We start from the raw sequence: 13,505 nt of genomic DNA on the forward strand, positions 1-13,505 counted from the left end.
AGAAGGAACTTCCCTTAAATGGAAAGTTTTTATTTTTAAGGAACGGCCAAAAAGGAAAGAATTTATATTTTTAGGGGATAAAGAGAATAGCATAATCATAAATTAAATATGTTATGTGTTAATTAAATTGCACAAGTCTCACTATCAACACACAACTAAATTTTGTGAATAAAGGAGATTCGTAAATGGAGGATATCAGATTGCCACCTGATTAACTAGTCTAGTTGGTAGAACCTAATGCACTAATCATAGATATATTTTGCTCTTAAATATGTACATGGATAGGCATAATATGTGAAGCATTATACTATTTTCTAAAGTGTGTAGCGCATTTGGATGAGAGAATGAATAACAAATACTCCCTCCGTCCCGCCCCAAATAATATGCACTTTGAATTTAACACAAGTTTTAATGCATAATTGATAAAGTAAAAGAGAGGTAGAGAGAAAAAATAATTAAAGTATTGTTAGTGGAAAATAAATTCCACTTTACTAGAGAGAAAAGAGTTTCTAAAATTGGAAGATGCATATTTTTATTGGGTGGACTAAAAATAAAGAGTGCATATTCTTGTGGGGCGGAGGGAGTAGTATTTTCTAAAGTTAAAAAAATATGTTACCTATTTTCGGAAGCTAATTGTTGCATCGGCCTATTTCAAGAATTTGCCATAATTTAAATTTTAACTCTGATTTCAAAAATTATCAAATTTTCAAAATTATCCCCAACATCAAATTATCTTGCCTCTCAAAATTTGCACCTTACCATTTTTTTTTCACAATTTTGAGATATTCTCGTAACACAATATTTTCTACATAAGAAAATATTACTCTCAATTTGTTCGGTAATGTTTAATATGCAAGTAAAAATCAGAAGAGCTCAAAAAATGCAAGTGAAGTTGTGAAGGAAAATGTTACACTTGTAACTATTGAGATATTTCCAAATGGAGATGGTGTATGTGATATAAAATCAAAAGGGAGAAGCGTTGCATGTTGATGGGCAGTAATGAAGATAATCTTAGTAGATTTGGCATTTTCCTCGTATATTCTAATTCCCACATGTATACATATGATATATATACACACAAAAAATTTATTTCCATTTTCAGAACTCCTACTTATGTGGAAATTTTACATCGCTCTGTACAGATTCAAGGGTAATTCATTTTAATCAATTAAACAGTCAAATTTTGTACACTTTATATTAGTAAGTTGAACGTCTATATAGTAGAAGGTGCAATCCCAGTGATGAGCAAAAGACAGGTGGGCCCCCCTTGTCGACCCCAAAGAAAACACCAATTTTGCAATAAAAATTGACTTTGTCTATATATAAATGATGCAAGTCCAAGAAAAAAAGTACAATCCCTTCGAAACAGGGCAAGGTACAAGTCATGGATGCAGCTGTCCTTTGTGTTTACCGTTTTTATACACAATACATTTATCCGTTAGATAACGACGTGAGCTGACGGCGTCACATCCTTTCTATATATAAACGACCCATCCTCGATATCACGTCTCTTTCCTCGTCGCCTCCGTTCCAGTTTTCTCCCATTTAAATATTCTAAATTCTAAATCTCATGCGACGACTGTGAGAGATCGTCGGAAACTTAGCTACCTTTGCAGATATTTTAGCTGCCAAATATATACGGAGATTTGAGAATGCGAGTATTTTCCAGTGGTGACGGGGATTCGATTTGATCATTTCTGAAAAAGTGTTGAAATCGGAGCTTCAAATAGGAGTTTCTCAATTTGTCGAGGTACGACTCTCGCATTGATGATCAGAGAAATAGTAGTTTTGTTTTTTTGCTGATTTTCGTTTTCTTTGCTTGATTGCTTGTGTGAAGAAGCTGGTGAAGAATGAGAGTGTTTTCCACTCCTCATATTGAATAGAGATTCGTTCATTTCTGAGAAATTAAAGCCTTTGTTTTCAAGTAGAGAAGGATTTTCGAGGTACGCTTCACGCATTGATGATCAAATTCATAGTTTTGTGTGTGTGTTTTTTGGTTTGTTTGATTACTTTTGTGAAGTGTAGAGTTATTTTAGAGAGAGAGAGAGAGTATTTGCAGGGGAAGGTCACTATCAAATATGAATAGCTATACAACAGTACGAAGGTTTTGTTTATTTATTTAATTACTTCCACGGACTTTTGTCTGGGAATGCATTCCCCAGCCGCTTTCAAAGCTCGACATTCAATTTTTGAATTTTATTTTTCCTTAATCATGCTAATAAATATGCTTTTTATATCAATAAATGATGAGAATCTTGGGCTTGCGTTGGTAGGGAATAGGAAATAATAGTAAAAATTACTACTCCTATTTGTTCTATATATATAGGAATAAAAAATGCATGCGAATACTGTTTGTGTGTGGTTGGAGTGATTGATAAATCAACAAAAATGGTGTCAGAAAATTCGGCGTACAATCCCCACTTTTTTATTGTTCTTCGTGAAAGATTAAAGCTGCATTAGTATTTATTATTAGCATTAAATTTTTGCTGCTCCGTATTTGATATCTGTGTTGATTCCTCTGATCTCCATCCTGTACGGTAGCTTTAATCATATACTACTACTACTACTACTATTAACAAATTTAATACTAGTATTTTAAATTACTAATTCAGGAGTACTACTATTGTCATTGTTTAATTAAAAAACAAATTTGTTTCAAATACTCCAAAGATTGTGTCGAACATGGAAAAGGTTAAGATTGAACTTTTATTAAAATTATAAAATAAGATAATAAAAAGGTAATGAGGCCAAATCTGAAATGAGTTTATCTTTAGCAGTAAGAAAATGTTGACATGTATAAGTTGCTCGAAACAAAGAGTGGAAGATGAAGAAGATGCGCCGCGTGGGACTCCCAATACAAAAGACGCCGTCAAAAGCGTCGCCAACCAGGTACGCCCACTCTCCTTTTGTATCTATATGTTTATGTAGGTTTTGTGGGGGCTTTCTTGCTGTCTCAGTTTTTTCTCTTCTCTTCTCTTCTCTTCTCTTCAATCTGTGTTGACGGAGTACTACTCCCGACATGCAAGCCCACTCTTTCCTCTCTCTACGGCCGTGGGGCCCCTCTTTGTTTTACGAATGTGAAATCTTGATGTTTGCTTTTTGGTTTTTGTCCTTTGCTTCCCATTGTCTTTTTCCGGTCAATGACAGAAGATACACTTTGCTACAATACGAAATTGGCATCCTTCACTATTCAACCTCACTTTTTTCTTTTCTTTTTTAAACCTAAGGTGGGGACTAGGAGTATTCCAATCTGTTCAATTTGATTTTTTTTTAATGCTTATTTATCATAGGATATGAACCTGATCGATAGTACCAATTACGATTCACATGTACAACTAATATTTTTTTAAAACTTAGATAGTGAAATAAATATATAAAAAGTGGGTAAATAATACATTCCAAGGCTCTATTATTGTGCATCTATTAAGGCGCACCCAAGAAAAGATATTGGGAATATATTGATGGGTGATTGTCATGCCACACCTTGGATCATGTGCCTGGTCCCAGTATCAAACATGCTTCTTTTTTTATTAGTCATATGATTGAATTGCAATATTTTATAATAAAACAACAAACAAACATATGATAAGTAGCTATGGCCAATGATGAACCATCTTTGGTATAGTGACATCTTAATTAAGTATTCACTCTTACCCTATATGCAAATTATTCATTTGCTTTCTTTGCTCTCCAATATCCTATTGGCAGTAGGTCATTTCATTCTATTTTTATAAGTTTCTTGAATGCACAAATTACTAAGACATGTCTACATTTTATTTGAAGATTGGTCATTAGTAGATCAGATTTATGTGTAGCAAGCTCAAAAGTGCTTTCAAAGGGACAATATATAGCCTTTGCCCAAATCTTTAATATTCCTTTATTCAGTGTGAAATCTTCTTTATAGAACAAATATGAAAATTTTATGGGTCAAAAGAATTGGTGTTGAGAAAATCTTTCTTGAAAAGCCCAACATTTCATGTTTTGGAGAAGGCAGGCTGATCCTTGCAATAATAATGCCCCACCTTTGAATTCCTGTCCTTTTCCAGCTCATTAAAACTGAAACGAAGATGATGCAATGTTTATGATAATTAAATATTTCTTGATACTTGTCTCCATAAATCATACAAGAGAATATTAGGAAATCTCTAGCTTTTGTTAGATAAAGCAGCCCTTAAACAGCCTAGCTATCAGGTGATTTGGACTCCACTCAATTTGAAATTTAATTACGAAATCGAGATGATGCATAACCCTTATATCTAATTTCATAGCTCAACACTTTGAATTGTATATGCTATGATATGCCATGTTTTGGGATTATTTCTTTGCAAAATCATGGGTTCAGTATGCATGATTCATTTCTGCCAGGCCCAAGATATGGGGTCCGGCCCTCACTATTCATTCAACAATTCTCATGAATTAAAACAGAACAAAATGGTGGTATTCAAATCTGGAATGGACTGTTGATCCAGAATTGGTGTTGCAAAAGACTAATTTATCCCTCCAAATCACCCCCCCAAATTGAACAATTCAAGGATATTTTTGTCCACTCATGTAAAAAGGGAGAGCTGCACATTTTTTACTTGTACACGTCATAGTTACCGAACAGAGAGTAATAAATACCACTTGGTGGGCCACCCTTCCTCAATTCTTGCCTAGTTACATATATGATGGTTTTCAAAAAAGACAAAGTTGAAGTAAGAGATTTTTTATGCTCTATTTATGGGGAGTTTACCAGATTTAAGTTGGCACATTGATAAAACATTGCTACCCAAAGTTCTATTTGCAAGTTGATTTAACATATTTGTAAGATGATTGTTTTTACATTTTTACTAAATCACTCTATCTTGAAATGTCTTGTTTATTTTTCATGACACCCAAAATTCAATAGGGCTAATATGACCTAGCTAATTCAAGTAGGGTCTATCAAAATTAGAATTTTCCAATCGAACATTGAATGCGTGATATATTTGGTACATACACCTTCTTTGATAATAGTAACATGACCTAACTCATACTTGAAAATCCGGGGGTATATTTCAAATTCACTCTGTTTTTTTTTTTCTAATTATGATGATTTTGGTGATGTTTAGATCAAGGACATGGCACTAAAAGTATCAGGAACAAACAAAGGAAAAGCAGGTGGAACAAGCAGCAGCTTCAAAGTAGGACAAAGATCATATCCCGAATTCGAAACATCGTCGGAGGGAGTCCCATATCCCTACTTCCAACCCGGAAGCTCGAGCACCCCGGCCTGGCACTTCATGAACTCCGGGGGTGGCAATGCCGCCCCCCGCGACTCCGCATACACCGCCTTCGGTGGCGATGACATGACCCCGAACCGCATCTCATCGCGGTTCGACGACATGGGGCTGGGAGAGGAAGACGGCCCCAAGGAGTGGATGGCGCAGGTCGAGCCTGGCGTTCAGATCACCTTCGTCACCCTCCCCCGCGGTGGGAACGACCTCAAACGCATCCGTTTCAGGTACTTCCCATCATCTTCTGTCATTTGAAGTTGGTATTAGATCTAGGTTAACTCGATAAACCCCTGCAGCCGGGAGATGTTCGACAAGTCCCAAGCTCAGAGATGGTGGAGTGAGAACTTTGACAGAATAATGGAGCTATACAATGTCCAGAAATTCAATCAGCAGGCATTGAGCACTCCAGGCAGATCTGAGTGTGGAGTAAGTTATCATCATATTCTATCCCTACAAACATCTAACTAACTATCTAACTATGTTAAATCCAGAGAGATTCAACTTATTCGAGGCTAGGATCGGTGAGAGACAGCCCGCGAATGACTTCAGCATCAATGAAGAGAGAGTGGCAGCCGAGGTACAGCAACTACTACAACGGTGGAGGGCAGAGCTCATACGCGATGGAGGGGTCGCGGGACACCACAGCCTCCCGGGATGAGGATGCAGTCTCCATCAGCAATGCTAGTGAAGTTGAAGGAGAGTGGATTGAGGAAGACGAACCGGGCGTCTACATCACCATCAGACAGCTTGTTGATGGTACGAGGGAGCTTCGTCGTGTCAGATTCAGGTGAACATACATCTGTTTTTTCTTCTTCTTCTTCTTGTTCTTCAAGTTTTTGAGATTGTTTGGTTGGTTTTAATTTTAATGTGTGTTTATTGGTGTAGTCGGGAACAATTTGGGGAGGTGCACGCTAAGCAATGGTGGGACACTAATAGGGATAGGATACAAGCTCAATATCTTTCCTAGAAGATGAAGATGAGGATGATGAATTGTGCATTGCAGTTGATGATGGTTCATGATTTGACACAAGAAATCATCCATTTTGATTACAAGTCTAACTATAGAAAGTTTGAAAATTACAAAATGATCTTGTTTTAAGATTTCAGTCTCTTTTATATGGCTTTGCAGTAGCTGCTTTAAGGCTTATACCATGTTTCATGAAAATTATTATATTTTAAGGTATGTTTCTTTCCATATCTTGGTTCACCATTCAATGGTATTTATTCATTGTTCATTTGATTTTATTTTAGTATATTTTATTTAATTGGGATGAAGCCTCGAAAAAAACCAATTATGGCGCAGGTTGTTGCTGCATTTTCTACTTTCGGAGCAAATTTGTGATCATATTCAGTACTACAATTTTCTGGTCTATTTCTATATCAAGAAATTTAGAACTGCCTTGATAACAATTAATATCAAACATGACATGTAGAAAACAACACTTAGTTACACTATGTTTAGAAGTTTCATAATTAAATTTCACAATATTCCAAATGATATAATTAAATGGTGAACACACTATGTTTCAATAGAAACTCTAGATCAACATAATAGAATCTGAATACTTACCATATTGGTTGTCAAATACAATATCAATTATGAATCAAAAACACATTTATTAACTGAGTAAGCTCCGCTCAGCATAAAACATCAACATAACAAATAAACATAGCCAAATCTCATGAAGGCAATCAATGAAGGACAGAAACTTTTTATACTGTTGAAATACACGGATTGTGAGGGGTTTAGTTATCCGGCCACCTTCTTCGAATACGATCTTCCTGGGAGAAACTCCTGTGAACGTCTTGAAAACATGTCAGATTGCCCATGCCATCCCCCAGACTTCATAGGTTGACCAACTGACCCCTTTGCTATTGCTCTATTAGAGCTAACTGTCATGTTCGAGAATTTCTCCGCTACATCAGACACTCGCCGCGTCTTTCCTAACATGCTGGCTGTGTAGACATGCAACATATGTTTGGTTATCGTATAATCCAAAACATAATCTGAAGACTATGCTCGTGTGAAATGGTTGTTATATGCAAAATAGCCATTTACATGAATGGAGCAAATCCTAGAACACTTGCAATGTTACTTAGCAACATGTCTCAGATCAATTTAAGATTTGCAATTTGAAATAGTAAGTAAATCAGTATAGTATAGTATGGTTACACTCACGTTGGCCATTCATTCCAGGTGGACGATACTTGGGTTGCTGCTTCACATTGCTCGGCTGGCTTTTACCATTTCTAGTATTATCCTGCATAATAAGTAGGATTTCGCTTGAGAACAATAATACCCGTAATACCATAGCCAAATTGATAAAAGTATAATTTCAACAAACCTGATCGTTCAAGTCCAACTTTCTTTGCACACCTAGGAGGAGGAAACTATGAAGTCAGAATCAGATGCATATTTACAGTGAACAGAAAAACATAAATGTAAATTTACATTTTTGTACACATAATAGTTCATTATTTGATATGCTAGAAAGTTCCAGAATTTAGCCACAGTAGATAACAGTTTTACACATGAGTGGCAAAGCGGATATACTTGGGCTCAAGGATGCTTTTGATTTGGTGAAATTGACATTTTTCATGGACTTTGGGTTCGATAATCTTCCTGGATTTTTCCTACTACTTTGTTCCAAGACTCCACTGGTTTCAACTGCAAAGGACAACGAATCTTAGAATCTGTCCTATTTTTTAGTACATACATTTGACAGACACATACCGCACAAAATTGACAGAGACTAACCTGGAGGTGTTTTCACCAGAGCGGTTTTAGAACGTAATGATGGTGGAACGTAAAAGCAGCTCTGCAATATTGTGAAAGACAATTCGTTCAGTTTGCGAGCTCGTCTTACCAAACAGTTCAAAGAATGGAAAGATTGTACTAGGACTTTCAGAGAAACATAAGAGAAAAAAAAGATAGACCACCTGGAAAAAGGGATGTTGAAGGGCCTCCATGGCTGTCGGCCTCTTGCATGGATCCCACGAACACAGGGACTATATGTGGCATAAACATGAAGAGAAACTCATAAGTTCTGGCTACCAAAAGAAAGTTATATTTTTATTTCATACCATTCTAACAAGGATCTTCACTGACATAGTAGTATACTTTAGGCATGTAAAACATAAATCTCTGAGAAGCTATGTCAACAGATGAGATGGGCATGAATTCCAAAGTTGCAAAAATACTCACAGAAATAAGATTAACTGCATCTCCACTAACACCTGGAATTAGCGTGGATAGATCAACTCCAGCGACCTGTCCAGTTGATAATATTATTCACATGAATTGCAGAAAGTAGGCATGAAAAAAGATTCTAGCAGAAAATCAAATAAAACCCCCTAAAAGATGGAAGGCTATGGTTCATAACTGAAATGGATTAATAGTTAGCAAGATAGTCTAAATCAAGTACTCAGACAATAAGCAACTAGCACATCACTCAAAAGAAAAAAGTGAAGAAGCCATTGGAGGTTGACTTCTTTCCTATACACTAAAAAATGATAATGGTTTAGAATATAGTTAGGAAAAAGGAACCCTGATTCAGAAAATGAGCCACCCAAATATGCAGAAATAACAATTTTAATAAAGAAAATCTGGCACTATTTGTGGAAAGAAAAAAGGACAGCACTCACTTGCGGAAACTGGTAATTGATAGTGCTAGCAAGTCTAAGCCCCTCGGCCCATTCATTATATGTTGGGCTGCCAATCACAGAACATATCTTGTAGATCTCATCCGCCTCACTGCATAAAAACATAATAAGAACGTCAACATTAATTTAGATAAAGATAACTAAATATGGAAGCATGTTTGTTAGCAAGGGTGGAGCACTAGTAGTACTGTGACAAAATTATCAGTTAAGTGCAGTATGATAATGAACAAATAAGCACTGCAAGAATATAAATATCAAGCAAAGCAAGGAAAAAAGTTTTAGGTTAATATTACCTACTTCAGAATTAGTTTAACTAGAATCAAGATATAAAACTCCTATAAAGAAAGTTAGTTATACCTTGTGCCAGGAAACAGAGGACGGAGTGTGAATAACTCAGCCATGATTGCACCCATTGCCCACATGTCTGAGAGAAGAAACTATTATCATCACTAGGAAAATAATGCAGGGAAAACTAAATTAGGAAATTGGGGAGCTTCCCAGTGTCAACATCTACTCACCAACCGGAGGACCATATACTGATGACCGGAGCAGGACTTCAGGGGCTCGATACCTGCAAACCATAAAACTGAGTATGCAAAAAAGACATTGTAGTGAAACCAAATAGAAGTATACCACTAACCAGCGTGTTGAGACATAGTCAGTGAATGGAGGCAGAGAATTAATCTCGCGAGCAAGGCCGAAATCAGCAACCTTGATGACATCCTTCGATACTAGCAGGTTCTCTAAAAGTCATTGTTAAAACATCTTACGTTAACACAAGATATGGATCAAAAGAATGGGAAAAGATGTGAGACTTTAGTAGCAACACTGCCAACACAAAAGTCTTGGAATAAACATCCAGGTTTCCAGCCAAACCTAGGAAGAAGTTACTTGACTAGCATAGATATAGCTAAAAGGTGATAATCCTTGAATTTAAAGAAGTCCATCAGTGGATCATTAAATAAACATCTAGGATCATCGCTTGAATCATTAGGAAACAGATAGGTAAGAACCTGGTTTGAGGTCACGATGGAAGAATCCTCTTTGGTGTACGGATGCAAGACCTTGAAACACTTGGAAGCACCAGTTTCTCACTTCTACTTCAGAGAAAAGTTTTGATCTGTCCTTCATAAGCTGGTAAAGATTGAATTCCTGAAAGTGCAAATCAAAATATAAATGAATAGGCCCATAAAGATTCTAAAAAGCAAACAGAAGCTACGCAAGAGATGGCATACCATGTACTCAAAGACAAAGTACAACACATCATTCTCCCTTATCACTTCCTTCAGCTTCACTATATTTGGATGGTTCATTTTCTTCAGTGACTGGCAGGAACAAACACGTCAGTTGTTCTTCATAATAAAGGTATTCCAAAACATCAAGAAGAAAATGAAATGGCTGCCACCTTGACTTCTCTCAGATTTATGCATTCTTCCCATGAATAATATTTCTTCTTCATTTTTTTTATCGCAACCTGACAATGCACTTGATCAGGTACTAATCAATTTAAATTACTTGTGGATACTGGTTCCAACAGTGTGAGGAACAAGGTTCATCCTTGGAATAGACTATTTTAAGCGAAAATGAATCCTACCACTTCACCAGACTGCTTGCTTAGAGCTCTCCAAACACTTCCAAAAGAACCATTACCAACTTCTTTTATGATGCTGAATCTGCATAAATGGTAGTGTTAAGTCAATCATAAGTTTGAAACTATATGCATACATACAAAATTGAAAAACCCATACCTTTCCATTGTAGACTTTTTAACAGCAAAGAAAGCACTATATGTATAATATGCTAAATAATTGCAGATAGTCTCTAGACATCCTTGTAGCAATCCACCATAACTCTTCAGCTTCACTGCAGAATGTGACTATGATGGATGAGCTTCAAAGCTTTATTTTATGAAGTACGCTAAATCAAATATCCTGAAACGAAGACAACGCAGAAATGGCAGTGTTCAGAATACTGTAGAATATCTTCATAACAGTAGAAACTGACGCATTATTTTGGAAGTACCTACAGCTATCAGTCGAGCACATGGTGAAGCTAAGTTTCCAGACATTGTAATGTAGAATTTGATACAAATCCGTCAACCAAAACTTGCCACTGTCAATAGGCCATCAAATGCAAGTTGAAAGATGCCCTTATTACTACCAAAAAGCTACCTAATACTCTATAGCCAAAATAAATCCTACCAACACCTGCAAATTCAGACAATGAAAAAAAAGAGTGCAAGTGATTATTTTCAAAACAATCCCAAGAACACAAAACATTAAAAGGAATAGAGAGTACCTTTAGGTCTGCTCCGTAAGGATCTCAAATGGAGCAATAGCAGAATTGCACAAGAAAACTAATCGCGGAGCTGAATCAGCCGCAATTCACACATACAAGTGCACTAAAGAACATCTAGTAGAAGAAAAATGCTTCAGCCTCATGTACTGAGCATTTACAAAAAGCTGTTGCCTAAGTGCAATTGACAAAAGAAACAGGAAGAAAATCTCCACGGATGACAAAATGCCATTCAAGATATTCCTGGAATGGAAGACCACGGAGCTGGTAGCAATCTGACCAGACGAAAATTTGCTCCATGTCCTAGATAATGATAATTCCTTTGTCTCGTAATTTAACAGAACCTGCTAGCATTGAGGAAAGGTAGAAACAAGATTTCAGTTATATTATACAGGGCAACTTACTTCCAGAACATGAATGCAAATTAAATTATGCTCCCTCCGTCCCCCAAAGTTTGTCCCATTTTACCATTTTCGCCCGTCCCACAAAGTTTGTCCCACTTGGAATCTTACCAAAAATAGAAATTAAATACACCCTCAATCTCCTCAATGTGGGACCCTTATTCCACTACACACCTTCATTTAATACAAAGCCAAACAATTTCTTAAAACCCGCGCCAGGTCAAATTGGGACAAACTTTGGGGGACGGAGGGAGTAGTACGATATAAAGGGCATTATTCAACTAACATGGAAACATATCTCGACAAGCTAATAGATTGAAATAGTAACTCGCTAACACCAAAACCCTCAAACATGGAACATAACAAGAATTTGTTGCCACTGCCTCCCTGCCATTAACCTATTCACTAAGTCATAACTAGCACCTAGATAGTCCAAATCCCATCAGGCACCCGAAGAAATAATATCATATCAAGCAAAGACCGGAAATACATATCGCAATTTGCAACTCGATAAGCAGAAACTTCGTCAACTCCAAGGTACCTCTATAAAATACTACTACTATAACAATTTAACAAATCCTAAATATGGTTCCTCAGGTTTCCCATAAAAATCTCTCATCAATAATATGCGCAACACTAGATATAAAGACAAACCATGGCCCTGATTCCAATCCAGTCCAACGAAATAATCTAAAATTCGATCAAAACAGCAAACCAATTCACCAGCTGCGCTGGTTTCACTCCACCAACAACATACCAATTCAAACCAGGGCGTAGGTTTCCTTCTAACGCGTATGAAGCTAGGTCTAGCTAGAAAACCAATCGCAGATCTCAGAACATAATCTCAAAACAATCTGAATCCAAATCGTAATTTCCCTTCGGAACATAACAATCACCCTCAATTACAACCAGAAAAACGCATAAACACGGATAAGATGTTCATAACAATTCAAATAAAAGGTAAAATAAATAAGCAAAGAAAAAGGATAATACCTGTGGCGCAAACGGCATTACCTACGGAGAAGAAACCCGGAGATGCCACTCTTTCTCTCTCTAAAATCCCCCAAAAAAATTTACTATTACGATTTTTTGGGGGGTTGCGTAGCGGCAGCGCTATATATATTTATTGCAGCGGCGGTGATAATAATACAGAAATGATGAGGATATACATACGTCTAAGAGCCTGGGACGGATGTCCCGACGGACATCCCAATGGACTTCCCAAAAACATCTCTTGTCACGTAAGTACCTCTCACTACATTGTCACGTTATAAGGACATCCCACTACACAATGTTGGACATCCCAAGGACATCCCTACGGAAATTCACAATAATAAAAATTGACAAATTTACCAAATTAAACAATTTACAGAATTAAAATTTCGACACGAATACAGAGAAAATGCAATGATAAAAAAAATTAAAAATCGGGACGTCCGTCGAGAACCCGCAATAGCGGACGTCATCCGCGGGACTCCGATGTCCGCAAGCGACGTCCGCGTCCGCCGGTCGCTCGCCTAATGGCGGACGGCCGGCACGCCGGTGCGACATCCGCCGGGACGTCCGCCGCTGCGGAAGCTCTAAGGGCATCCACAGTGGTACGAATGTCCCGGCGGACATCCCCGCAGACATCCCAAAACACCTCCTGCCACGCTATAAGGATATCCCGACAGACTTCCCACAATAATAAAAATTCACAAATTCACCAAATTAAACAATTTACGGAATTAAAATTTCGACACAAATACGGAGAAATTACAACCACTTTATTTTTAAAAAAAATACATAGTACAAAAAAAACATACATAATTATTAAAAAAAAATACATAGTTATAAAAAAAACCGATGTCTCACTCCTAGGATTCCCCGCCGCCAGTACCCTCATCGTCCT

At 37.0% G+C, this 13,505-nt stretch overlaps 2 protein-coding genes across 9 annotated transcripts; one reads left to right on the forward strand and one right to left on the reverse strand.

Moving 5' to 3' along the window:
- The first annotated feature begins 1,482 nt into the window (after positions 1-1,482).
- LOC121771408 (protein Brevis radix-like 1) lies at positions 1,483-6,450 on the forward strand. Of its 3 annotated transcripts, none has more exons than XM_042168188.1 (7): positions 1,483-1,750; positions 1,838-1,943; positions 2,775-2,889; positions 5,091-5,482; positions 5,552-5,681; positions 5,747-6,042; positions 6,141-6,450. In XM_042168188.1, exons 3-7 carry the CDS (start codon positions 2,785-2,787, stop codon positions 6,220-6,222), a joined length of 1,005 nt encoding a protein of 334 aa, XP_042024122.1. In that variant the 5' UTR covers positions 1,483-1,750; positions 1,838-1,943; positions 2,775-2,784; the 3' UTR covers positions 6,223-6,450. The 3 variants fall into 3 exon arrangements, with proteins under 3 accessions (XP_042024122.1, XP_042024120.1, XP_042024121.1); XM_042168186.1 differs by having other exon boundaries at positions 1,484-1,750; positions 2,778-2,889; XM_042168187.1 differs by having other exon boundaries at positions 1,484-1,750; positions 1,841-1,943; positions 2,778-2,889.
- A 329-nt stretch (positions 6,451-6,779) lies between these two features.
- LOC121772320 (cyclin-dependent kinase F-4-like) lies at positions 6,780-12,745 on the reverse strand. Of its 6 annotated transcripts, none has more exons than XM_042169365.1 (19): positions 12,608-12,745; positions 11,217-11,557; positions 10,945-11,125; positions 10,667-10,849; positions 10,513-10,591; positions 10,324-10,392; positions 10,154-10,243; positions 9,932-10,070; positions 9,559-9,661; positions 9,437-9,489; positions 9,276-9,342; positions 8,901-9,009; positions 8,461-8,526; positions 8,196-8,264; positions 8,014-8,074; positions 7,810-7,923; positions 7,601-7,632; positions 7,435-7,516; positions 6,780-7,211 (listed from the first exon to the last, which is right to left on the reverse strand). In XM_042169365.1, the coding sequence occupies exons 4-19, from the start codon at positions 10,672-10,674 to the stop codon at positions 7,006-7,008; spliced, it is 1,347 nt and encodes a 448-aa protein (XP_042025299.1). In that variant the 5' UTR covers positions 10,675-10,849; positions 10,945-11,125; positions 11,217-11,557; positions 12,608-12,745; the 3' UTR covers positions 6,780-7,005. The 6 variants fall into 6 exon arrangements, with proteins under 6 accessions (XP_042025299.1, XP_042025303.1, XP_042025302.1 ...); XM_042169369.1 differs by having other exon boundaries at positions 10,945-11,030; positions 12,608-12,744; XM_042169368.1 differs by having other exon boundaries at positions 10,941-11,030; positions 12,608-12,744.
- Positions 12,746-13,505: the final 760 nt, after the last annotated feature.

This window comes from Salvia splendens, chromosome 16 (assembly GCF_004379255.2).
Source record: "Salvia splendens isolate huo1 chromosome 16, SspV2, whole genome shotgun sequence".
Taxonomy (NCBI): Eukaryota; Viridiplantae; Streptophyta; class Magnoliopsida; order Lamiales; family Lamiaceae; genus Salvia; species Salvia splendens.

What these genes read in the sequence shown, in the direction of transcription:
- LOC121771408 (XM_042168188.1), top strand. Translation starts at nt 2,785, where the DNA reads ATGTTGACATGTATAAGTTGCTCGAAACAAAGAGTGGAAGATGAAGAA. An exon ending in CAGGCAGATCTGAGTGTGGA is followed by an intron (nt 5,682 to 5,746) that starts GTAAGTTATCAT and finishes TGTTAAATCCAG; the next exon opens with AGAGATTCAACTTATTCGAG. An exon ending in CTTCGTCGTGTCAGATTCAG is followed by an intron (nt 6,043 to 6,140) that starts GTGAACATACAT and finishes TTATTGGTGTAG; the next exon opens with TCGGGAACAATTTGGGGAGG.
- LOC121772320 (XM_042169365.1), bottom strand. An exon ending in CCTCTGTTTCCTGGCACAAG is followed by an intron (nt 9,010 to 9,275) that starts GTATAACTAACT and finishes GTTTTTATGCAG; the next exon opens with TGAGGCGGATGAGATCTACA. An exon ending in TCTGGTGAAAACACCTCCAG is followed by an intron (nt 7,924 to 8,013) that starts GTTAGTCTCTGT and finishes TGTCCTTTGCAG; the next exon opens with TTGAAACCAGTGGAGTCTTG.